This window comes from Sus scrofa, chromosome 1 (assembly GCF_000003025.6).
Source record: "Sus scrofa isolate TJ Tabasco breed Duroc chromosome 1, Sscrofa11.1, whole genome shotgun sequence".
Lineage (NCBI taxonomy): Eukaryota > Metazoa > Chordata > Mammalia > Artiodactyla > Suidae > Sus > Sus scrofa.
The window spans coordinates 156,309,827-156,334,520 of record NC_010443.5 but is presented as its reverse complement, the minus strand read 5'-3'; the positions used below and the strand labels follow the sequence as shown (position 1 = coordinate 156,334,520).

Sequence of the window (24,694 nt, the reverse complement as noted above, 5' to 3'; positions counted from 1 at the left end):
GCCGAATGAATGGTGAAACGGAGACATTAGTTACCAAATATCATATATTTGAGGCTATTTAGTGAGATCTAAGTGAGAGTTACAACTATTTGAAAATACACACAATTTATAAGTGGAGGCTATAGAGTTTATGACTTAGAAATTAATAATATTGGGAGTTCCTGTCATGGCGCAGCAGAAACTAATCTGACTAGGAACCATGAGGTTGCTGGTTCGATCCCTGGCCTCGCTCAGTTGGTTGAGGATCTGGCATTGCCATGAGCTGTGGTGTAGGTCATAGACGCAGCTCGGATCTGGCGTTGCTGTGGCTGTAGTGTAGGCTGGCAGCTGTAGCTCTGATTAGACCCCTCATCTGGGAACCTCCATATGCCACAGGTGCGGCCCTAAAAAGCCAAAAAGCCAAAAAAAAATAAAAAGTAATATTTGAATGATAGAAATTTTGGTGATCATTCTTCTTAAAACTTATAGAAGCATGGGTAATAACTACATCTCTAAAAGATTTAGGGCTTTTTCTATGAGGTGAACAGAATTTGGCAATGTTTAACATTTTATTCTAATCCTAGGAGCTTTGAGACTATTAATAATAGAAGCAAATATTTTAGTTATTGATTTTAGTTTGGTGGGACATTATATGGACTCATTTAGACAGACATATGTCAAGTTCAAGGTCTTTTTGCTTTGAAAGAATCTAGAAGCCTATTTTTCTCCTTAGTATGCAAAAATTACCATAGTAGTTTCAAAAAATGAACAATTCAGCTTTTAGCATTGGCTTAAGTTGATACATGAATGCATGGGTATGACATTACAATCCTCTTGTCAAACATTATTACAACTGGATTTATGTACATCTCTCCACCTCCAGATATATATATATAGATATATATATATAGAGAGAGAGAGAGTGAATGTTAACAATATGAAATATAGGCACATAATCATTTGATTAAAGCAATAGTTCAGAGAAGGAGTTCTAGCTTTTATGTAATTGAAAATCAAAGTCTATTTGCAATATTAAACTAATTCCTTGTTTGTAGCTATTGCATGGAAAGTAGATTGTAGACAGTAAGAATGGAAGTCCATTGATAAGGACTAAAATAATGCAAAATCTAAGCTAAAGTAGGTGATGATTTGGATTGACAGTACTCGAGAGTAGATACTGACAAATTGGATGCAAAGACAAGAGGGGAAAACAAATCTAGGTTTTTAGTGTTAGCACCTGAATAACTGTTGGCGTCATTTTCCCAGGTGGATGAGAATGAGGGAGGAGAAAGTTGGGAGGCCACAGGAAACAGAACATCAGTGTTGGCCAAGAAGATTTTGTTATATAAAGGTAGAGGTCATCAAAAATAGGGGAATGATGTAAGCCATAGGACTGTATGTGTTGCCAAGGAAACATTTTTACAAAGAGAAGGGGGTCTGTGGGAGAGGTTGGGGGAGTGCAGGTAATTAAAGAGGTTGGGGGAGTGCAGGTAATTAGGGTGAACCAGCCAAGGTGACTGAACAGGGGCAGACAGTGAGGTAGGAGAAAAACAGGGAATAGGTGTTACTGATAAAAGCAAAAGGAGAGAATGTCTTTTGAGGAGGTGGCAGTGGTCAAAGTAGTAAATTTCGATGAGATAGAAGGTAAGAAAAGAACAAAAAAGTGAACACTGGATTTGACAGTATGGAGGCCAACGATGGACTTGACACCAATAGAGGAAATTTATTTTTTTAAGATAGAAAATACACATTTTTGATTCAAGTAAAGTTGTATAGATGGAAAAGGCTCTAAGTCCAAGGGAAGCTTTCTTGAGAGGATCAGCAGATGGGATGTACCGCTTAAGTAGAATGGTTTCATTTCAATTTGGATGTAGACACTTAGCTACAATAAAAGGATGGTAAGTGGAGGGAATGGTGAAACTTGATTACAACTCATTGTGTAGCACAGATCCTGAAAGTGAGGGTGAAAACATTTTGTACTGCCATTGCCCTTTTCAAACTATTTAATTTTCTTTTCCCTTCAAAACTCTCAACTCTTTTGTAGAATGAATCATCATCATACTTTGCTCAAAATCTTTTGTGTTGTTCTCAACCTCTAAATAGACAGTGGCACTCAGATTATTTTATTTCTCTCCACCATCACTTTTGCCATGATGATTAGTACCTAATTCAGCTGCACTTGTGACCCATCAAACTGCTGGCCTCTCACTTTCTTGGTCTTCTTGACCTTGGTGATCTGTCCCTCTAACTCAATGTTGTCATAGATTTCTAGGAACATGCCCCTGATTTTTAACTCTCCTAGATATGCTGCTGTTGAGAATCTACTTCAAAGGTCTCACTATGTCTGCTACTCCTACCCCAGAAGTTCTGCTTCCTGACAAAATCCTACCACACCATGATGCTGTCAGAATCTTCTCAGTCTCAACCTGCCTGCTCTTATTTCCTCAGTTCTCTCTTATCAACTTAAGAGACTATGGGCCTTCTTCATCCTCACACCCATATAGATGACTTTATCCTCCTCACCCTCTCTCCTTTCATGGCTGGTTAAACCCAGCCCTCTCCTTTATATGCATCTTCACACATATAGATGAAATGCAGCAAGACAGACAAATTGGATGGCGGGTTTCACATTAAACCAATGGATATAAGCCACAAAGGGGCAAGCCACAATGCTTAGCTATTCCATTATACTCTCCCTCGTATGTGTGTGTATATATTGTCTAAAAAATAAATTCTCTCTCCTTCTCAAACCTCTTTCTCCTCTCTTAGCTGATAACCTTGTCTCCTATGCCATCAAGAAAATAGAAGCCATCAAAAATAACTTCCTAATGTTCTCAACACCCAAATACCTATTGCTGCACAAAGACAATAATATTTGTTGGTTTATGGTCAATTTTTTGGTAATGTTTTCTGATGCTTCCTTTTTCCTTTTTATATTTCTTAGATTTTGTGATATAGCAGACTTGTAATAGATGATTCTGTTTAATAAAAGTTGAACTACTGTGGAAACGAAATACTTTCTTAAATTGAGGCTGTCTGTGTTTATCTGTTTGTTCTTTTGTTCATTTGTTTAATTATGTGTTTTGAAATGAGTGTCCTTCTTTTACCCAAATAGGAAGACTGTGAGGAGCATTTCAAGATAGTTATTAATGAGGAAAGGGTGAATTTTGTGTATGGAACCAAAAAATAAATGGCACAATGGAATAAGAATACAAGTGGAATAGTCATTTTTCACTAATATTTGGACAGCAGATATTTTGTGAAAAGGCTTTTTTTATACACCAAAATGTTTATGTAATTTGAGGGATTCTATTTTGAAACATATCTACGGAACCCTTGTTAAGACCCCTGAATGAGAGATACAAAAAAGAAAATGGTTAGGATCAGGCTGGTTGGTATCAAGACAGATGTTAGTAACTAAGTATGTGTGAATGGGTCAGATGTCTACATGTGTTTAATTCTAGAGGAACCTCTAAATACTAGGGTGACTAAATCTATTGTAAAATGGTTTTTTAGAGCCAACATAATAATAAAATGAATTTGGAGTTTATAATGGCATATTCAAATGCCTTGTTAAGGTAACAGTACCACTGTTTGTATTTTATACTGTTGGACAGAAACGCAAAGGATTACTGACAAGCAGAGTATGAATCAATTAGAACATTGGCGAAGTTTTAAATTAGGCAGTTTTATGTCAGTATGACAGATGGTGAAGTCAGCAGAATTTGGTGATTGGCTGGGCAACTAATGAAATAAATTTAGGAAATTATAATCGAATGTTGAAGTTTAAAATTTTTTTAATATTCGACTAGGTATTCAATTGATAGAAACACAGACTTGGAGCGATATTTCAACATTGATGCCAACAGTGGAGTTATCACAACTGCCAAATCTTTGGATCGAGAGACAAATGCTGTTCATAATATCACAGTCCTTGCAATGGAGAGCCGTAAGTTGTAAGGTTTAACATTGAGTTAGGATGGAGAATGGGTTGCCACATATTTAGAATTTCATCTTGAATCTTATTAGGTGCTTGTGTGAATTCAGCAGAATTTTGAAATTCCCTAATTTCAAGCTGTGAAATATATATATATATGTATATATATATATTTTTTTTATATATTCACTGACTTTATTTAGTAATACTTATAAATTTAGTGACAAGAGGTTACCATAAAATAATGGGACTGAGTTACCCTCAGAGGGCTTCTTGTTTTGTGGCCATATTTATTGTGCTGCATTTATGCTGACATAGGGTTGATCCAAGAGCTTACAAAAAATTCTAAATTGATCTCTAATCAAAACACCCAGATTTGTATGTTCTCATATTGAACTAATTTTAAACTCTAATAAGGAAAACATTGATAAAACCATGTATAATTATATTGTATGCAGGTAATATGTAATATATATTTACATGAAAATGAGTTTTAGAATCAAAGAATATTTAAATTCATGGATTATTACTCTGTGTGTGTGTGTATGACATTTGGATCAGAATTTCTGTTCCTCTCTTTAAAGTCTATAGTGTTATGGTTTGCTCAATTTATATTTATATATGTGTGTGTGTGTGTTTGTATATATGTATATAAAATATAGATTTTATTCAGGGATTGGTCATTTCCTTACTTGATTTGTCCTTTAGAGAGGGCAGACATTTTTGGTTGATTCTGATTGTTTTAAATATGAGTTTTCTACGTAAAATGCCTTTGGAGTAATAGCCTTACTCTGAATACATGCAGATCTTGTAGATATAGTGGGCTCGGTCCTGACCACCACTGTAAAGTGGCTATCGCAATGAAGTGAGTCACACAGATTTAAGTTTCCCAGTGCATACGAGAGTTGTATTTACATTATATTGTCATCTGTTAAGTGTGCAATAAATGGCATTACGTCTAAAAAAACAATGTTCATACCTTAATTAAAAAAATACCAACCTGACTAGTATCCATGCAGGTTTGATCCCTGGCCTTGCTAGGTGGTTAAGGATCTGACGTTGCTGTGAGCTATGGTGTAGGTCACAGCCAGGCTCAGATCTCACTTTGCTGTGGCTGTGGTGTAGCCTGAAGCTGCAGCTCTGATTCAACCCCTAGCCTTGGAACTTCCATATGCTGCGGGTGCAGCCCTAAAAAAAAAAAAAAAACAACCTTTATTGCCAAAAAATTCTCCATTAGGAATACCCAAGATCACTAATCCTAGATTACCATAACATACATAATATTGAAGTATTATGAGAATTACCAAAATGTGACCCAGGGACAAGAAGTGAGAAAGTGCTTGTTGGAGAAACGGCCCAGTTGCCTTGCTTGATGCAGAGTGACCACACACCTTCAATTTGTAAAACACGAAATATTTGCAAAAAACATTCAAGTGAAGTACAGTAGAATGAAATGTGCCTGTAACTGATAAAACCTTTTCCTCCTGGTTAGAGAATCCATCTCAAGTTGGAAGAGGCTATGTGGCCATCACTATACTGGACATCAATGACAACGCCCCTGAATTCGCCATGGACTACGAGACCACCGTCTGTGAAAATGCCCAGCCAGGCCAGGTGAGAAGCACCAAATGCCCTGCTCCGCCTTTGTGATTTCTTTAAAAATACCTAGCAATAGTTGCCTTTGAAATCCTACTAGCTTTAAGATAAATTATAGTCAGCATGTTTCAGCCAAACTAACACTTGGATGTGGAGTGTAAACTTTTTTGGGGGGGCTTTTTAGGGCCACATTGTGGCATATGGAGGTTCCTAGGCTAGGGGTCTAATCAGAGCTACAGCTGCCAGCCTTTACCACAGCCACAGCAACACCAGATCCAAGCTGCATCTGTGACCTACACCACAGCTCACAGCAATGCCAGGTCCTTAACCCACTGAGGGAGGCCAGGGATCAAACCCACAATTCCTAGTCGAATTTGTTTCCACTGAGGCACAACGGGAACTCCAGAGCATAAACTAATATTAAAGGAACTTTCAAATTGTGGTTTCATTGAAATCTTGAAAATTCCTCAGGAAGAAAAGGTAAACATTGTAAAAAGCATGGTAAATGTTTAAGCCTTTTTAAAAGAGAAATATAGCATATTAAGCTTGATTGGTCTGCTTTCCATATTACAGGGAGGGGCTTAAGTACCTTGAAGTTCTAAGAATTAAGTGTGGTGTGATTTCTGTGTGGTCTGGGCTACTCTTCCATATTGTCAGTGTCTTGCGATGTTTACAGGCATCATGTAATCAGTTAGTACAGCTTATTTCTGAGGTTCACAAAAGTAAATTTGAAAGGAATTTTGAAAAGGATATAATCTGATTTCAGAGCCCTTTTGAGACTGGATTGGTGTTAGTACACCTGACCCTTCCCACAGCTCATTTAGGAAGATGGTGTGTTATCATAGGTATAAAATTGCTCTTACGGCAGAGCACAGCATCATGCTTCCATGTTGTACATTCTCTATCCCTAGGTTATCCAGAAAATCAGTGCTGTCGATAAAGACGAACCATCTAATGGACACCAGTTTTATTTCAGCTTAACAACAGATGCAACAAATAACCACAACTTCTCATTGAAAGATAACAAAGGTAAGGTAGAATTTTTTGTCACCAGAAGAGACAGCAGGTAGCTTTCTTAGCAAGGACTTTTTCTCTCTCAGGAGTGCAGATTGTGGATTTTTTTCCTACTAGTAAGGACATTAATTAAAGGGCACTGAGCCCCTCAAGTAATTTTTATCTATGGATTTGCTGTCATGAAGAAGAAACTGCTACTTAAATCATTTTAGGCCTAAATCCAAAGAGGGGGTGGAGCCAGATCCATCTCTTTCTGTCTTGTTTTCTAGACATTTACTTCTCTTTTTTGTATACCAAACTCTTTATCCAGATTATCTAATCATTGAGGGCCAGCTAAATGCCTTAATAAGGATTATACTACCAAGGTATAACTTGAGATATTAGGAAGATAATTGGACTTAACACAGTTAAACCTAAATAAACTATGACTTAAATATTTTCAATGCCAATATCAGTTATTATTTTTAACATGAAAATAAACGTAATCCTTATAACAGATACACCCTTGATGCAAAGAAATATACAATAAAAAAGAACAAAGAATTCTCTGTCATTCCAGATCGAATTTCTTTGCTTCAGAGCTGAACACTCTTTATCAATTTCCTAAATGTCATTCTAGAAACATTTTTACAAATACCTATAAGGTAGATTCTGGTTTGCTCAATTTATATGTGTGTGTGTGTGTTTGTATATATGTATATAAAATTACATATAAACAGTATATATGTCTCTATTGCATATAGACAGTATATATATAGACAGTTGTAAAAACTTTTAAAGGAAGCATGAGAATTTGCTATCTATTGTCTGATTTTGAATAGTTTTTTTCTCTGTATGTATATATATCACAGAAAGAGGAGAAAAGAGTATACCCTAATAATATAGAAAATGTAAGTCTCCAATTTGAATGTGTGAATCAGGTTTCAGAAAGACAAAATGTAGAAACAAATCTGTTAGTCACATCTGGCTTATCTAAAAAGACCTCCTTGCAGAAGATGGACATTATAAAAGCTTCTGCCTGAAGCCTCCACCTATTTTAGTGCAGACAGTTCAACTTTGGCCTCAGAAATTCAATCCGAAAACAATGTATTTTTCTGATCCCACTCTCTGCTTAATGAGAACACTATCTTTCCCCTTGGTAACATAAAAGGCAGTATGTTGTCTATGTGGGTAATCCCAAACTCTCTGACTTCATCATAGTTGAAAAGGACAATTCTCAGCACTTGTTTTCATCCAGCACAGATACAGAGAGGGAATTTATGACCTTCCCAGGAAGGGTGTGGATATTTCCCACGTGTGTCATCATCCGTACCATGGTGATTGTTGGACAGCAAGGCACTGAAATGGCTGGATTCTCAGGGTATTCACACAAACACAATTGTAATGTTTCCCCATGTCAAGCCCACAGCTCCTTGGCCCATAGGAATCTTAGAGGAAGACATAATAATAATAATAAGGAAGAGGAAGAATGAATGTCACTTCATATGCTGGCTTCCATTAGGAAGCACATGATGAATTTTATAATCACTTTTGTGACCATAGTGTTCCTAAATATAGGAACATTGCTCTAAATTTAAAAACTGCATAAATCAAATATTGGGCATTTCAGCATGTGCTTCTCAGTTTGTCATATGTGTGTGTTATTGGATGTAGGGCATGGTAGATTACAAATCAACAACTTTGAAAACACTTTGTGTATCTAATCATAAATATGCATAACATCTGAATGGTGGGGAGACAAAGACATGGGGGGGTGTGTGTGCTCAGTGTACAGAAACATACTCAGACAATATCCTTCAACTCCATGTGTAGGTTTTTAATGAACACCTCTTGCATTCACACATTTTAAAATAAAGGTTTGTTTACATAAAAACCTACCAGCTAGAATCTGAAAATCAAACACTTTTCCTCCTGCCACATCTATAATTCCAGTCTCATGGGTGCTTGCTGTTCTGTGCTGTTTGAGATAGAGCTTGCTCTTTCATTAGAATATTGTTAATTCTTTCACAATATCTCTGGATAAATATCTTTTGGACAGCTCGAAAAGGAGATACATATTTAAAGTACACTGGATAAAACTGCTCTCAGTGTTCCTTCTTTTCCTTTATAATTTTATAAATTGCTATAAATATAAAGAATCACATAAATTGCATATTTAAGACAAGTTAACAGAACAAATTGTTAGATTAAAAAATATTTAATATAGAAATCACAGTAATGTCATGGAGACTTATTGATGACTTAAGTTTCATTATTATTGTAACTGTTTACATAAAATAGAATATTGAATATATATCAACACATATGACCTATTTTTATCATTGAAAGAATATGGCACTTTGGTAATGCCATGTACCAATATGGATTTAAAAAATCATACAATAATTTTGAATATCTATGTGTACTCATTTTAATTAAAACTAGAGTGACTTGTTTTACTTGTTTCTGTGTTGCACTTGGAACCTGAACAACAACAAAAAAAAGACGAATTGGAAATTTCACCTATGCTATCTGATGATGCTGCAAAAATATTTAACCTGTTAATTTTTATTATCCTGTCTATAAGCATATCATTTAAAATTTAAGATTAGTAAAAAGGTATACTAGGAGTTCCTGTCGTGATTCTGATATGAAATGAATCTGACTAGCACCCATGAGGATGCAGGTTCAATCCCTGGCCTCACCCAGTGAGTAAGGATCCGGCATTGCCGGAGCGTGGTGAGGTCCCAGACGCAGCTTGGATCCTGTGTTGATGTGGCTGTGGCGTAGGCTGGCGGCTACAGCTCCAATTCGACCCACTAGCCTGGGAACCTCCATGTGCCACAGGTGCAGCCCTAAAAAGACCAAAAAAAAAAAAAAAAGGTATACTGTATGTAATTTTTACTAACTTGCAGGTAATATAATCAATGAGGTATAAATATTTGCCTATTTCATTTTATTTTATAATTGTTCTTTGGTTGTAACCAGGTAGCATGACATATACATTTTAAAATATATTCAGATGAACCAATATTTGAAAAGATGGCTCTCTGTCCAAAGAAGCTAAATAGAGTGATCCAAAGCAGATAAAATTGTCAGGACAGATTCCATCAGATTTTTTTAAACTTTATTTTTTTTGCTTCTTAGGGTTGCACCTGTGGCATTTGGAAGTTCCCAGGCTAGGGGTCAAATTGGAGCTGCTGCCCTACATCATAGCCATAGCAATGTGGGATCTGAGCCACATATGTGACCTATACCACAGCTCACAGCAATACTGGATCCTTAATTCACTGAGCAGGGCCAGGGATCGAACCCACATCCTCATAGATACTAGTTGGGTTTGTTACCACTGAGCCACAATAGGAACTCCCTCCCTGAGAAATCTTATGTTACACTGTTGCTTTCTGTCTCCTAGACAACACAGCCTCAATTCTCACCAGGAGAAATGGCTTCCGCAGACAGGAGCAATCTGTTTATTATCTGCCAATCTTCATTGTGGACAGCGGATCTCCTTCACTCAGCAGCACCAACACCCTCACCATCCGTGTCTGTGACTGCGATGCAGATGGGGTGGCCCAGACCTGCAACGCCGAGGCCTACGTCCTCCCTGCTGGCCTCAGTACAGGAGCCCTCATTGCAATACTGGCCTGTGTCTTAACGTTACTGGGTAGGTACCGTTTTCAGTGCTTGTGCTGTAAGAGCAGTCACAGTCACCCTGGGTATGCCTTTCTTCTATTCCCTTTCGTACCTTTTGAGAACACATGCAAATATTCTAATCCACGGTGTTTACTCGCAGAGTGATCTCTGGTCATCAGCCACACTTTCCAGTATTAATATTTAAAATGTAACTCAGAAAAGTTGTCATTTTCATACAGTAAAAATAAATGGCTTATGTTTAAAATGGAATATTTTCAAGATTTTTAACAAATTTACAATATCCCTCAGCTGTTTCCTTTAGAATATTAGAGGGACTCTCTTCTATGTTGTTCTGATAATATGCTTTTATTAGAAATGATGGCCTTCAGTAGAATCTGTAATGTTTAATCCCTAAAGAAAAGATCTGAAGCAAATATGGTATAATGTTAAGATTTGATAAAGCCAGATGTTAAGACATGAACATTATATCTCTTCTTGCCTGTGTGTTTGAAACACATCATAATAAAGAAAAAGACCAGTGAATATGGGGGCTTAAAAAAAAAAAAAAGAAATGATGGCTTTATATGCTGCCTCTTCTCAGAAAAGATTTAAGGTGGGTCTTATAATTTGTGAATTCTGAAAGATTGCAATTTCAGCAATGCAGAATTTCCCAAGAAGAATTAACATATTTAATTGTACTTTTCTATGATTACTTTATTATGTGGTTAAATTAGATTTATAACTCATATTAGAATTGAAGCTTTATAAGATATTATGCAGCATCCATTTAAAAATTGGGAGGCATCCAACATGGGCATTGGGTAATGGTTTTACTCCTTAGCTACATTCTGTGAAGGCACCATGTAACTTCCTGCAGCAAGGACAACAAGCACTTAATATTGCATCTGAGCCTGCACTGTGTGTTTTCTTGAGGTTTAATGGAATTTGTAAATCCATTTATAATATATTTCTGTAAAGGCACAGTTTAGCAATGAGAATCATAATTACATGATGTTTGAAAACAAGATTTATGGTGTTAGGTAAAACCTAGCTTTTATTACTGCCCCAACATTTGTTCTTCACCGAAGGAACGTTAATTCTAAGGCTAGTTTCTTAATCTGAAAGGGGAAACAAACAACTTGACTCATAAGGTTGTTGTGAAAATTAAATGAGATAATTCATGTGCCGACTGCCTAGTGAACATTCAATAAATTTTTAAATGTTATTGATAAAGCAAGTTCTCAACCTGTTAGCCAAGCTAAGACCTCCTTACTATGTACACTGTAAATGACCTCATAAAAATGGAAGTCATTATCATCTATAACTTCAGCTAACCAAGTAAATCTAGTGGAGAATAAGCCAATTTTTAAAAATTTTTTATTATACTTGATTTACAATGTTCCATCAATTTCTGCTATAGGGCCACGTGACCCAGTCATACATATGTACACATTCTTCTTCTTACATTATCTTCCATTATGTTCTGTCACAAGTGATTGGATATAGTTCTCAGTGCTATACAGCAGGACCTCATTACTTATCCATTCTAAATTTAATAGTTTGCATCTACTAACCCCAAACTCCTAGTCCATATCACTCCCTCCACCTCAGCAACCACAACTCTGCTCTCCATGTCTGAGATTGTTTCTGTTTTGTAGATAGGTTCATCTGTGCCATATTTTAGATTCCACAAATAAGTAACATCATATGATACTTGTCCTTTTCTTTCTGACTTACTTCACTTAGTATGAGAATCTCTAGTTCTATCCATGTTGCTGCCAATGGCATTATTTTGTTCTTTTTTATGGCTGAGAAGTATCCCATCATGTATATGTACCACATCTTCTTAATCCATTCAACTGTCATTGGACATTTAGGTTGTTTCCATGTCTTGGCTATTGTGAATAATGCTGCAGTGAACATTGGGGTGCATGTATCTTTTTGAATGAAAGTTTTTTTGCAGATATATGCCCAGGAGTGGGATTGCTGGATCATATGGTAGTTTTATATTTAGTTTTCTGAGGAACCTCCATACTGTTTTCCATATTGGTTGTACCAATTGACAGTCCCACAAACAGTGCAGGAGGGTTCCCTTTTCTCCACACCCTCTCCAGCATTTGTTATTTGTAGTCTTATTGATTACAGTCATCTGACTAGTGTGAGGTCATACCTCACTGTAGTTTTGATTTGCACTTTTCTAATTAGTTATGTTGAGCATTTTTTTTCATGTGCATGTTGGCCATCCATATGTCTTCTTTAGAGAAATGTCTGTTTAGGTCTTTTGCCCATTTTTCATTTGTTTTTTTTTTGTTTTTTTTTTTTTTTGCTGCTGAGTTGTATGAGTTTTTGTATATTTTGGAGATTAATCCCTAAGCTATTTTTTTCATATAGCTTCACACAGGTAGCAGAAACCTTCAGAAATTCATTAGAAATGGCAAATACTTCCCAGATAAATTCTTATTAACTGGGATTTTAGTAAGTTTTGAAAAAGTTTGAAAAAGATGAAACTATTACAAACTAGTTTATAATAAACTTATTGCTGTGCCAGGTTCCAGAACATACTAATAAATGGTAAATGGTGTGTTTATTTTATAGTAGCTGAATAACCTAAATGAGAAGTTAAAGATTTTCCTTTGTGTTTAAAGTAACAAAAGCTTTAGCTCAAAGCTGAGTCAGAAAAAAACAAAAACAGGGAGTTCCTGCTGTGGCTCAGGTTAAGAGCCCAACTAGTATCCATGAGGGTACAGATTGATCCCTGGCCTTACTCAGTGGCTTAAAGATCCAACATTGCAGCAAGCTGCAGCATAGTCCATGAATAAAAAACAAACAAACAAACAAAAAAAACCGAGGACATATGTAGATAATGTGTGCATTACTCTTTTTGAACTTACCCTGAACAGTTTATCACAATTCATTATTATCATTCTTATTTTGCTTTTTAGAGCTGTACCTGAAAACACAGGTACAGCTCTAAAAAGCAAAATAAGAATGATAATAATAATAATGATAATGAATTGTGATAAACTTCAGGGTAAGATCCCAGGCCAGGGGTCAAATTGCAGCTACATCTGCCAGCCTACACCACGGCCACAGCAGCGTGGGATCCAACACGCATCTGAGACCTACACCACAGCTCATCGCAACACCATATTCTCAACCTACTAAGCAAGGCCAGGGATCAAACCCACATCCTCATGAATGCTAGTGGGATTCATAACCTGCTGATCTCTGATGGGGACTCCTATCACAGACAATTTAGATTATCCTTTATTTCAAAGGAGTAAACCAAAATTACATTCTCTAGAATTTAATTATACCCAACATATAATTAACTTTTAATTTTTTAAAGGGTGTCTCTCTAATGAAGCCTACTTCATTTTTAGAAAATGCTTTCGCCTGTGACCTAGGTAGTCCCTGTAAGTTAGGTTCCTTGGTGATTCTAATTTGTTAAGAATCATTACCTAGCTGTTTAAAATAAGTGAAATAGAGTTGTATTCTATATCATATGCAAGAATGAAATCTGTTAGTATACATACATACATCCCAGCGTAAAGTTACACGTTTGGGGGACTTTGTCAAAACTTCGTTAAGTATGACTACTTTCTTTGTTAAATTTGAGCATTTTCCTTGTATAACACCTGATTGGGGAATGCCTCTTTCACTTCCAAAGATCAGGTTTTGTGTCAAATATTCATTTTTTTTCAAAGTTTCTGCAGGTTTATAGAAACGAGTCAAAACAGAGCCTATTACAGTTTGGAACCGGGGTTTCTGTCTACAGCTTCCTTTTCTCAGTAATCATTGGTATACTCAAATATTAGCATATCTGTTCAGAAATTAGCCTTTTTGCACCTTATTTACTAAGCCTTTTTTTAAAATTTTATTAGAGAATAGTTGACATACAGTGTTCTATTAATTTCAGGAGTACATCAAAGTGAATCAGTTATACATATATACATTCCTTTTCAGATTCTTTTCCTATATTGGTCATTACAGAATATTGAGTAGATTTCCCTGGGCTACACCGTAGGTCATTGTAACTTATTTACTTGATATATAGTAGTATGTATATGTTAATCTCAACCTTCTAATTTATCCCTCCCCCCAAAGATTCCCGTTTGGTCTTAAAATCTTTGAGTCTGTTAAGTTCTTTTGTATCATTTTTATTAGAGTCCACATGTTTGTGATCTCATATGATATTTATCTTTGTCTAACTTACTTAGTATGATAATTTCAAAGTCTGTCGATTCTTTTTTATGGCTGAGTACTAGTCCATTGTATATGTGTACCACATCTTCTTTAACCATTCTTCTTCAGATGGATATTTAGGTTCCTTCCATGTCTGAGCTAGTTTAAATAGTGCTGCAATGAACATTGGGGTGTATGTATCTTTTTTTTTTTTTTTTTGGTCTTTTTGCTATTTCTTGGGCCGCTCCCACGGCATATGGAAGTTCCCAGGCTAGGGGTCCAATCAGAGCTGTAGCCACCAGCCTACGCCAGAGCCACAGCAACTCGGGATCCGAGCCGCATCTGCAACCTACACCACAGCTCACAGCAACGCCGGATCGTTAACCCACTGAGCAAGGGCAGGGACCGAACCCTCAACCTCATGATTCCTAGTTGGATTCGTTAACCACTGCGCCACGACGGGAACTTCTGTATGTATCTTTTTGAATCATGGTTTTCACTGGATAGATGCCCAGGAATGGGATGTGTATGGTAGTTCTATATTCAGTTTTTGAAGAAAACTCCATACTATTTGTCATAGTTGTAATACCAGTTTACATTCCCATCAACAGTGTAAGAGGGTTTCCTTTTCTCCACACTCCTACCAGCATTTATTGTAAGTAGATTTTTTGATGATGGACATAATGACTGGTGTGAAGTGATACTTCATTGTAGTATGGATTTGCATTTCTCTAATAATTAGTGAGATTGAGTGTCTTTTCGTATGTTTTTGGCTGTCTTTGAAGAAGTATGTATTTAGATCTTCTAACTATTTTTTCATTTTTTAAATATATAAAAGTGTATGAGATTTTTGTATATTTTGAAGATTGATCCCTTGTTGGTCACTTCATTTGCAAAGATTTTCTTACTTTCTGTGGGTTGTCTCTTCACTTTTTTTTAATGGTTTCCTTTGCTCTGCAAAATGTTTTAAGATTAGAAAGTTCCCATTTGTTTATTTTTGTTTTTATTTTCATTACTCTGGGAGGTAAATCAAAAGAGAGATTGCCAGAGTTCCCGTTGTGGCTCAGGTTAAGGACCTAACATTGTCTCCATGAGAATGAGGGTTCAATCCCTGTCCTTGCTCACTGGGTTAAGGAACCATTGTTACTGTAAGCCATGGCATAGGCCCCAGATGCAGCTCTGATTTGACCCCTGGCCCTGGAACTTCCATATGCCATGAGTGTGGCTATAGAAGAAAAACAAATATTGCTGCCATTTATGTCAAAGAGTGTTCTGCCTCTGTCTTCCTCTAAGAATTCCAGCTTTTACACTTAGCCCTTTAATCCATCTTGAGTTAATTTCTGTGTTTTGGTGTTAGAGAGTATTCTAATTTCATTCTTTTACATATAGCTATTCAGTTTTCCCAGTCCTGCTTATTGAAAAGACTGCCTTTCTCCTCACGGATACTAGTCGCATTCGTTTCCACTACACCACAACAGCAACTTCCCTTTTGCCTCTTTAGGTAGGTTTATTCCTAGGTATTTTATTCTTTTTAATGTGAGGGTAAATGGGATCATCTCCCTAATTTCCCTTTCTGATCTTTCATTGTTAATAAATAGAAATGCAATAGATTTCTATTAATTTTCTATCTTACAAATTTACTGAATTGTTTGATGAGCTGTAATAGTTTTCCGGTAACATCTTAAGGATTTTCTGTGCATATCATGTCATCTGCAAAGAGTGACAGTTTTACTTCTTTTACAATTTGGATTTATTTCTTTTTCTTCAGATTGTTGTAGAGAGGACTTCCAAAACTGTGTTGAATATAAGTAGTGAGAATATGCATCCTTGTCTTGTTCTTAATCTTAGTGGAGATGCTTTCAGCTTTTCACCATTGAGAATGATGTTAGCTGTGTGTTTGTTATATATGGCCTTTATTATGTTGATGTAGGCACCCTCTATGCCCACTTTCTGAAGAGTTTTTTATCAAACATGGGTGTTGAATTTTGTCAAAAACTTTTTCTGTATCGAGGTGACCATATGGTTTTTATTCACTTTGTTAATGTGATATATTACATTGACTGATTTGTGGATATTAAAGAATCCTTAAATCCTTGGGATCAATCCCACTTGATCATGTATATGGTCTTTTAATGTATTGTTGGATTCAGCTTGCAAATAATTTGTTGAGAATTTTTGCCTCTAAGTTCATAAATGATATTGGCCTGTACTTTTTTTTTGGAGGGTGGGGGTTGTGTCTTTGTCTAGTTTTGGTATTAGGGTGAAGGTGGCCTCATAGAATGAGCCCAGGAGTGTTCCCTCCTCCCTCTGCAATTTTTTAGAAGAATTTCAGAAAGATAGGTATTAACTCTTCTCTAAGTGTGTGATAGAATGGGCCTGTGAAGCCACCTGTTCCTGGACTTTTGTTTGTTGAAAGTTTTTAAATTACAGTTTCAATTTCAGTATTTGTGATTGGTCTGTTTATATTTTCTTTCTTCCTGATTTAGTCTTGGAAGGTTGTGCCTTTGTAAAAATTTGTCCATTTCTTTTAGGTCATCCATTTTATTGACATATAGTAGCTTGTAGTAGTCTCTTATGAGCCTTTGTATTTAAGTGGTATCAGTTGTAATTTCTCCTTTTTTTCATTTCTAATTGTATTGATTTGAGCCCGCTCCCTTTTCTTCTTAATGAGTCTGGCTAAAGGTTAATTCATTTTTTTAATATTTTCAAAAAAACAGATTCTAGTGCCATTGATCTTTTCTATTGCTTTCTTCATCTCTATCATTTATTTCTGCTCTGATCTCGATTTCTTCCCTTCTGCTAACGCTGGGTTTTGTTTGTTCATCTTTCTATAATTGCTTTAGATGTAAGATTAGATTGTTTACTTGGAATTTTTCTTATTTCCTCAGGTGAGATTATATTGCTATAAACTTTCTGCTTAGAACTGACTTTTGCTGTGTCTGATTTTAGATCGTTTTCATTGTCATTTGTCTCTAAGTATTTTTTTAATTTCCTGTTTAATTTCTTTAGTGATCTATTGGTTGTTTAATAGCATACTATTTAGCTTTCACGTATTTGGTAGGAAAAAAATGTTTGGTATGATTTTCAATTTTCCTAAATTTACTGAGGCTTGATTTATGGAACAAGATACAATCCTGGAGAATGTGCCATGTGCTCCTGAGAAGGATGTGTATTCTGCTTTCAGATGGAATATTCTATATATATCAGTTAAGTCTGTCTGGCCTAGTGTGTCATTTAAGGCATGTGTTTATTTTCTGTTTGGATAATCTATTGCTGTAAGTGTAGTGTTAATGTTCCCCACTGTTACTGTGTTATGGTCAATTTCTCCTTTTATGGCTGTTAGCAGTCACCTTATATATTGTGGTGCTCCCATATTGGGTGCATATATATTTACAGTTGTTATATCTTCTTCTTGGAGTGACCCCTTGATCATTAGGTAGTGTTCTTTGTCTCTTGCAACATTCTTTATTTCAAAGTCACTTTGTCTGATATGAGTATTACTACTCTAGCTTTCCTCTAATTTCCATGTGCATGGAATAGCTTCTTCCATCTCTTCACTTTTCTGTCGGTATGTATCCTTAGATCTGAAGTTGGTTTCTTGTAGATATCATATATTGGTCTTAAATTTGTATCCATTCAGCCAGTCTATGTCTTTTGGTGGGAGCATTTAATCCATTTATATTCAAGGTAATTATATATATATATATATGTGTGTGTGTGTGTGTGTGTATATATATATATATATATATATATATTCTCACTGCCATTTTCTTATTTTGGATTTGTTATTATTGGACTTTTTCTTCCCTTCCCCATTTGTTCTCTTCTGATTTGTTGACTATTTTTAGCGTTGTTTTTATATTGCTTTTTATTTAATTATTTGTTTGAGTGTGTCTGTTGTAGTTTGTTTGGTTTTTAGTTCCCACAAGATTTTGATAAAGCATTCATTCATATATATATATATATATACACAAAATTGTTTTAAGTTGCTGGCCTTGTAATTTCAAACACATTTTCAATATTCTGCATTCATCCTCTCTTCTCACAATTGCTGGTTTTGATATCATATTTATCTGTGGATGATTTCCTATTTTTTTGTTTGCCTTTGCTGGTGAGCTTTCCCAGTTGTAATTTTCTTGTTTATAATTGTGACTTTTTCTTTTCAGCCTAGTGAATTTCCTCTAGCATTTGTCATAAAGCTGGTCTGGTGGTGCTGAATGTTTTTAGCTTTAGCTTGTCAACCTTTTGATTTCTCCATCAAATCTGAATAAGAGCCTTGCTGGGTATTTTTGGTGCAGGTTTTCCTCTTTCATCACTTTATATATCATGCCACTCCCTTCTGGCCTTCAGAGTTTCTGCTAAAAAATCAGCTGACAACTTTATGGGCTTTCCCTTGTGTGTTATTTATTTATTCCTTCTAGCGTATTTTTCATTTCAGACATTGTTCATCTTTGTTCTTTAAATCTCTTTGTTAAACATTTCCTGTAAGTTCCCAATCTGTGCCTCCATTCTTTTTTCAAGATCTTAGATCATCCTCTCATTACTCTGAATTCTTTCTCAGGTAGATTGCCTATCTCTTTACAGTTTTTAAAGGTTTTTATCTTGTTCTTTTGTTTGAAATATATTTCTCTGTTGTCTCATTTTCCATGTTGGTGATCTCCTTTCTGCAGGCTGCAGAGTTTCAGCTCGACTTGGTTCTGGTGTCTACCTCTGGTGGGTGGAGCTGGTTCTTGTCCCTACGGTGGGCTGGGCTGTGGGCTTGCTATGACTTTAGGCAGCCTGTCTAGGTTTAATATTTTTTGGGTGTGAGGGCTGATTTTTGATGTCTGCCACTTCTTTCCTCAGTGTATGCTGGCCATTAGCCCCTTGACAGGAGATGTAACTGATATTGTGGTGACCAGAGAGCCTGCACTCCTGTTTGCTCTGTCATTCTCACAGCCATGTACGGTACATGTTCAGCTCCCTAGCTGTTGGTGTAGATGTCCCCAGTTCTATTTCTGATCTGCAGTACAAGGTAGGAAGAATTACCACTAGGAGAAGAGCCACTGAGTATTCCTCTGCTGGAGCTGTTCACCTTTGAGTGTGCTCTGTTGTGTCACCTTTCACCTGTTGTGCAGGCTCACAAAGTACGCTGTTGCTTCTCTGGGCCCCACCTTAATTATGGGTATGTCAGCAATTGTCCCAGATGTCTCCCAGGTGTTATTTTCACCTGGCCACTAGCACAGATCTACTGAGATCAGGACCGAGGGCTGCAGTATTCATGTACCTGGCCCACTGTGGGAGCTATGGAAGTAGCTCAGATCATCTAATCCCTGTATGTAGGCACCCACAGCTGCTATAAAGCCAGACCCCTTTCAGTTGCAGGAAGCACTCACTGTCTGTTTAGATGTTCCACTGGATGGGGTGGTGTAAATCCATGGTTCATGCAGCTGGGAGGAGAGTTTTCAGCTCTTCCTCCTTAGTCACTGGCCTCCTGAGGCTCAGCTGTGGTTACAGCCCCACCTCTATGTGTGACTAACCCACTGGCAACTGCTCCCAAGGCAGCAGGTATACAGCAGGGATGGCAGTGATCAGTGTGTGCAGGGAGGTGGGGGGTGGGGCAGGGCTGAGATAGAGGAGTGCAGTCCAGATCAGGCAGGAGCCTGTGTGGAGAAGGAGGCTGCAATGGTCACCCCACCCCTCACTTGCCACCTGGCAATAGTGCTTAGCCTCTGTGGCAGCCTGGGCCTCCTCCCCAAATATTCCCGATTGTGGCACTCTACCCCCTCAACTCCTCCAGGCTGTCTTACACAGCTGTCCTATCCCCAGATATGTTCTCCAAGCCCCATGCTCCAGCACTCAGCCCCCACCTGTGTTTTTCAGGCTGTGGTGTGCGGAGTAGTTGCACAAACCATCTGCATATGTCTGATTCTGTCATGCCTCACAGACTGGCTGTTGTACTTTCCTCCAAGCCTCCACATCTCCTTTCCTGTCCCAGCTGGTCTCCCTTCTGATGAGGGGCCTCCCCCAGCTGCAGCAACCTCTCATCGTCTTCAGCTCCCTCTCTAGGGTGCAGAGCCTATTACCAATTACCTCCCACCTGCCCTGGTCACGTGGAGATCCCTCTTGTCCTCTCAGGTACTGGAGTTCTTGAGCCAGTGTGCAGTAGACGTCCTGTGAGGATTGTCCTTGTCATAGATATATTTGTGGGAAGAGGTGAACTCACATCCTAGTACTACTCCATCTTGATTTCTCTCTTGATCCTAAGCCTTTGGAAGCAGATAACCAGGACTTTCTGTACTATTTTGGTTCTGGGTTTTCACAACAGTTTCTAAAGCCAGTTCTCAGGGGGTGCACATAGGGTGCACAGCCTGGCATGAACCTGGTGTCTGATTCACAATGACTTATTCTTTACAGCAACTCAGGAAGTAGCATGAATCTTTATTTCTAGACACTAGGCATCAGAATTTGTAACCCAGTCCTTCTGAATAAATACTGCTTCAAAAAGAGCAAGGTGAAGAGGTGACAAGGGGGAAGAATTATTTGAGGATCAAGTTCAATTTAAGGATGAAACTAGGGAAGCCATCTGTAGACTCCTGAAAAAAGAAAAAAATGTTTCATCACATGCCAAGTTTGTGTTCCACTGATGTGACCAATTAAAGCTACTTGTAATATAAGGGGGTGTACTGAAGTTTCCAGAATGTTAATGCTGGATAGAATAACCACAATCAATTCCAGCTCAAATCTCTGAACTTTGCAGAAGAGGAAAAGGAGGTAAAGTTAGGTTCAAGAATTTTCAGAAGTTCATGTAACAAGTTGGCCATTAAGGCGTCAGATTCTCGATCTCTTTATTCTCAGTCATTGCTTTTGGATTAAACTAAAAGAAATACACTTTGGGAGTTCCTGTTGTGGCTCAGTGGTAATAAACCTGACTAGTGTCCTTGAGGATGTGGGTTCAATACCTGATTCCTGGCCTCGCTCTCTGGGTTAAGGATCTGGCATTGCTGAGAGCGGCTCAGTGGTAATAAACCTGACTAGTGTCCTTGAGGATGTGGGTTCAATACCTGATTCCTGGCCTCGCTCTCTGGGTTAAGGATCTGGCATTGCTGTGAGCTGTGGTGTAGGGCAGTAGCTGCATCTCCAATTCGAACCCTACCCTGGGAACCTCAAAAAGAGAGAAACACTTTGATAATATTGTTTGAAAATCTTTTCACAGACAGTCCTTTCTTAAGTTCTGAAATGAATTTGGATTTATCAGTATCCACCTATATATGTATTCTTTTATTTATTTATTTATTTTTCTCTTTTTTAGGGCTGCACCCGCGTGTATGGAGGTTCCCAGGCTAGGGGTCAAATCAGAGCTACAGCTGCTGGCCTACACTGGAGCCACAGCAACACAGGATCCAAGCCACATCTGCAACCTACACCTCAGCTCATGGCAATGCTGGATCCTTAACCCACTGAGCGAGGCCAGGGATCGAACCTGCAACTCATGGTTCTTAGTCAGATTTGTTTCCACTGCACCACAATGGGAACTCCATAGTCTTCTAAATTAGTAGATGAACTCTTTTCTTATTTCTCTCATTCTCCCTCTTGCCTGCTCTAATTTATTTGCACCTGAATTCTCTAAGTGAAAAAGATGATCCAAAAATAAGTATATAAATAAGGTTTCCTTTATTTACACTGAGTACACTTGAATGGGAGATGTTATTATCATACTCAAAGTTCATGATAAAGTAATCAGATACCTCAATTATTTTTCATGTAGAAAGATTTCATCAGTATATGTCAAGAAACTTTAGTAGTCTAAAGCTTGAATAAATATTTAATCCCAAAGCTAACAAATTTCAATATGCATTTTTATCACAGTGAAATTTGTAATTGTTGCTATATCCAGTTACTTTTCTACCAGGCTGAAAGCACTTGAAAAAACCCAAAGTCTGTTAATGACTGACATTATTCCTTCAGAAATAATCAGAATTTCAGTTTCTTTGTTTTACTATGTGGTGTATTAAATATCACACATCTATTCAGAGAAACATTATAGATAGTTTCTCTTAGTCTGCAGAGAGATGCTTTTTCTTGCACACTGAAACTGCCCCTTTAAAGTTTTGTTTTCAAATTTAAAAGTTTTGTTCTTTCCCTGTTTTGACTTTAAGATCAATATAATTGAAGTCCTACTCTGGGTTCTTCAGATGCAATGGGAATTAGTTAGGCTAGTCCACCCCACCTCTAAGTTTGAGAAAGCATTTGTGGGAACCACTGTCCACTACATGGAATTCAGTCTCGTCCAGTGTGTCCAGGATGGTCAGCTGGATGTTTAGCTATCCTGATGTCTTTTCACTTCTTTGAACTTTTTCTTTCCTGATCTACCAAGTCCTACATAGTATTTTCTCTGCTCTTACTGTGGAGACCACTCATGACTTGCTTCATCAGGAACCTGTTTTCCTGGTTTTGTAAGTGATGGTCTTACTTAGGTAAAACATATTAAATTGCCAAGGAAAATTGCGAGCAGTCTTAGGTAAAAGATGGATCCCCATCATAATCTGTAATGATGGAACATATTTGATGTAGTAGTGACAGTAACAGGCAGACTAGACTGCAGTGGCTAATTTATGGTAGCAGAAGTGTTCCTCTTCAGACAAGTGCGAGCATACTAAAAAATAAATTACGTTGAAAGAGCATGTACTAAGTGCTAAACATTAGCTAAGTGTTTTAATTCTCATATTTCCTGAGCAGGTATTATCAAGTATCATTATTGCCCTGCCTACATTTCAAATGAGAAAACTCTATTCTAAGATGTCAGAGCCAGGATCCAAACCCAGGCCAGACTGCCTTCTGGATGTTCTATTTTTTTTTTTTTTTTTTTTTTTTTTTTTTCCTTTTTAAAGCCACACCCTTGGCATATGGAGGTTCCCAGGCTAGGGCTCGAATTGGAGCTGTAGCTCCCGGCCTATGCCATAGTAACTCTGGATCCAAGCCACGTCTGTGACCTAAACCACAGCTCACAGCAACTCTGGATCCTTCACCCACTAAGCAAGGCCAGGGATCAAACCTGTGTCCTCATGGATGCTAGTCAGATTCATTTCTGCTGAGCCACGATGAGAACTCCTGGATGTCTTTCTAAGGTCCTTGTCCCTGGATAAGACCTGTGTGTGTCTAGGAAGCACCTGTGGATGTGTGGGTGCAGCAGCCCTGGTACTGCCTCAGAGGCAACTCTGTCTTTGACTGTTTGACATAGTAGCTTTAGGACTTTGGTTAACTCTGAGTGTCTAATAAGTATCCTCCACTTCTACAGTTCTGAACATGTTCTCTCAAGATTGAGAGTATGTTAAATGTGAGGTTATGCTTCAGTACAACCAAAATGTATCAGTTGTCTTTGGGCATAAAATATTCATTGTACTTAGTTTTTCTGTCTCTCGTGAGCTTTAAATGAAATCATTCTGTCATGTAATGGAGAAGACTTTGTGATACCTGTTTTGGGGGAAGAGAAGATCAGTTTTGATTGTAATTAAACTTCTTCCTGTCTCAAGACATGGCTAGTAGTATCTCGTGTATGCAGAGAATTTGGAACTCTCTGGTTCGGATCTTAAACAGCAGACCTGGATTGATGTATTCATTGTTCTTTTGGACTGCTAACAGGAGAAATCTGAAATTAGCACACACTGAAAATCTGAAATTAGCACACACTGAACGATCTTCCTACGTTCCTACCTCTTCTCTTGATTTAATCCCCACATACGAGTTTTTGGAGTGGAATCAGTCAGCTTTCAGTCTTCCGTATGCTCCATTCTTCAGAGCCAATCCGTCCCCAAGTGCTGTTAATTTTACTTTGATTTTTGAATCTATGTCTTTCTCGCACTTGATGTTGCACCTGATTTTGTCCAGGGGTCCATCCTTCCCCTCCTGAATTATGGCAGTTTCCCCTGTCCCTATCTGTTCCAATCCATCAGAGAGGGTAAGCTTTTTAAAAACAAATGTGATTGTGACATGCCCTGGCTTACAATAAGATTTCCATGGCTCCCCATTGTCTACAGACTACAATACCTTCTTTCTATGACTTAACTGCTCCCCTCTACCCTGCCCCAGTTCAACCTTCTCTCTCTCCACTCACAGTGTACCTTAGGCAAATTGCAAAATTGCAGAGTTGCTCTCACCCTACTTTGTTTTACCTCCTCGTAAAGGCTTTGCTCCTTCTGCCTGGAAAAGCTCTCCCCAGGATCCACGAGTAGTAACTCCTTTTACTTTCTTGACTTCTTGAGTCCAAGCTGGGTGCTGTTCCTACAGGCGACATAACACTTGTGTAAAACAGTTTTAGAACATCCTTCATGGCTGATGGGTTTGTCTCTTTGTCTATCTCTGATGGACTTCTGCTTTTGGAGGCAAGGA

At 37.7% G+C, this 24,694-nt stretch overlaps 1 protein-coding gene across 7 annotated transcripts in view; it reads left to right on the top strand.

Annotated features, from left to right (window-relative positions):
• CDH7 (cadherin 7) overlaps positions 1-24,694 on the top strand; it is a 140,491-nt gene that overhangs the window by 101,855 nt on the left and 13,942 nt on the right. For all 7 annotated transcript variants that reach the window (XM_021099453.1, XM_021099416.1, XM_021099464.1 and 4 more), the window contains 4 exons: positions 3,792-3,928; positions 5,409-5,530; positions 6,424-6,541; positions 9,921-10,172. In XM_021099453.1, the coding sequence (XP_020955112.1) occupies positions 3,792-3,928; positions 5,409-5,530; positions 6,424-6,541; positions 9,921-10,172 (629 nt within the window). The remainder of the gene's footprint in view (positions 1-3,791; positions 3,929-5,408; positions 5,531-6,423; positions 6,542-9,920; positions 10,173-24,694) is intronic.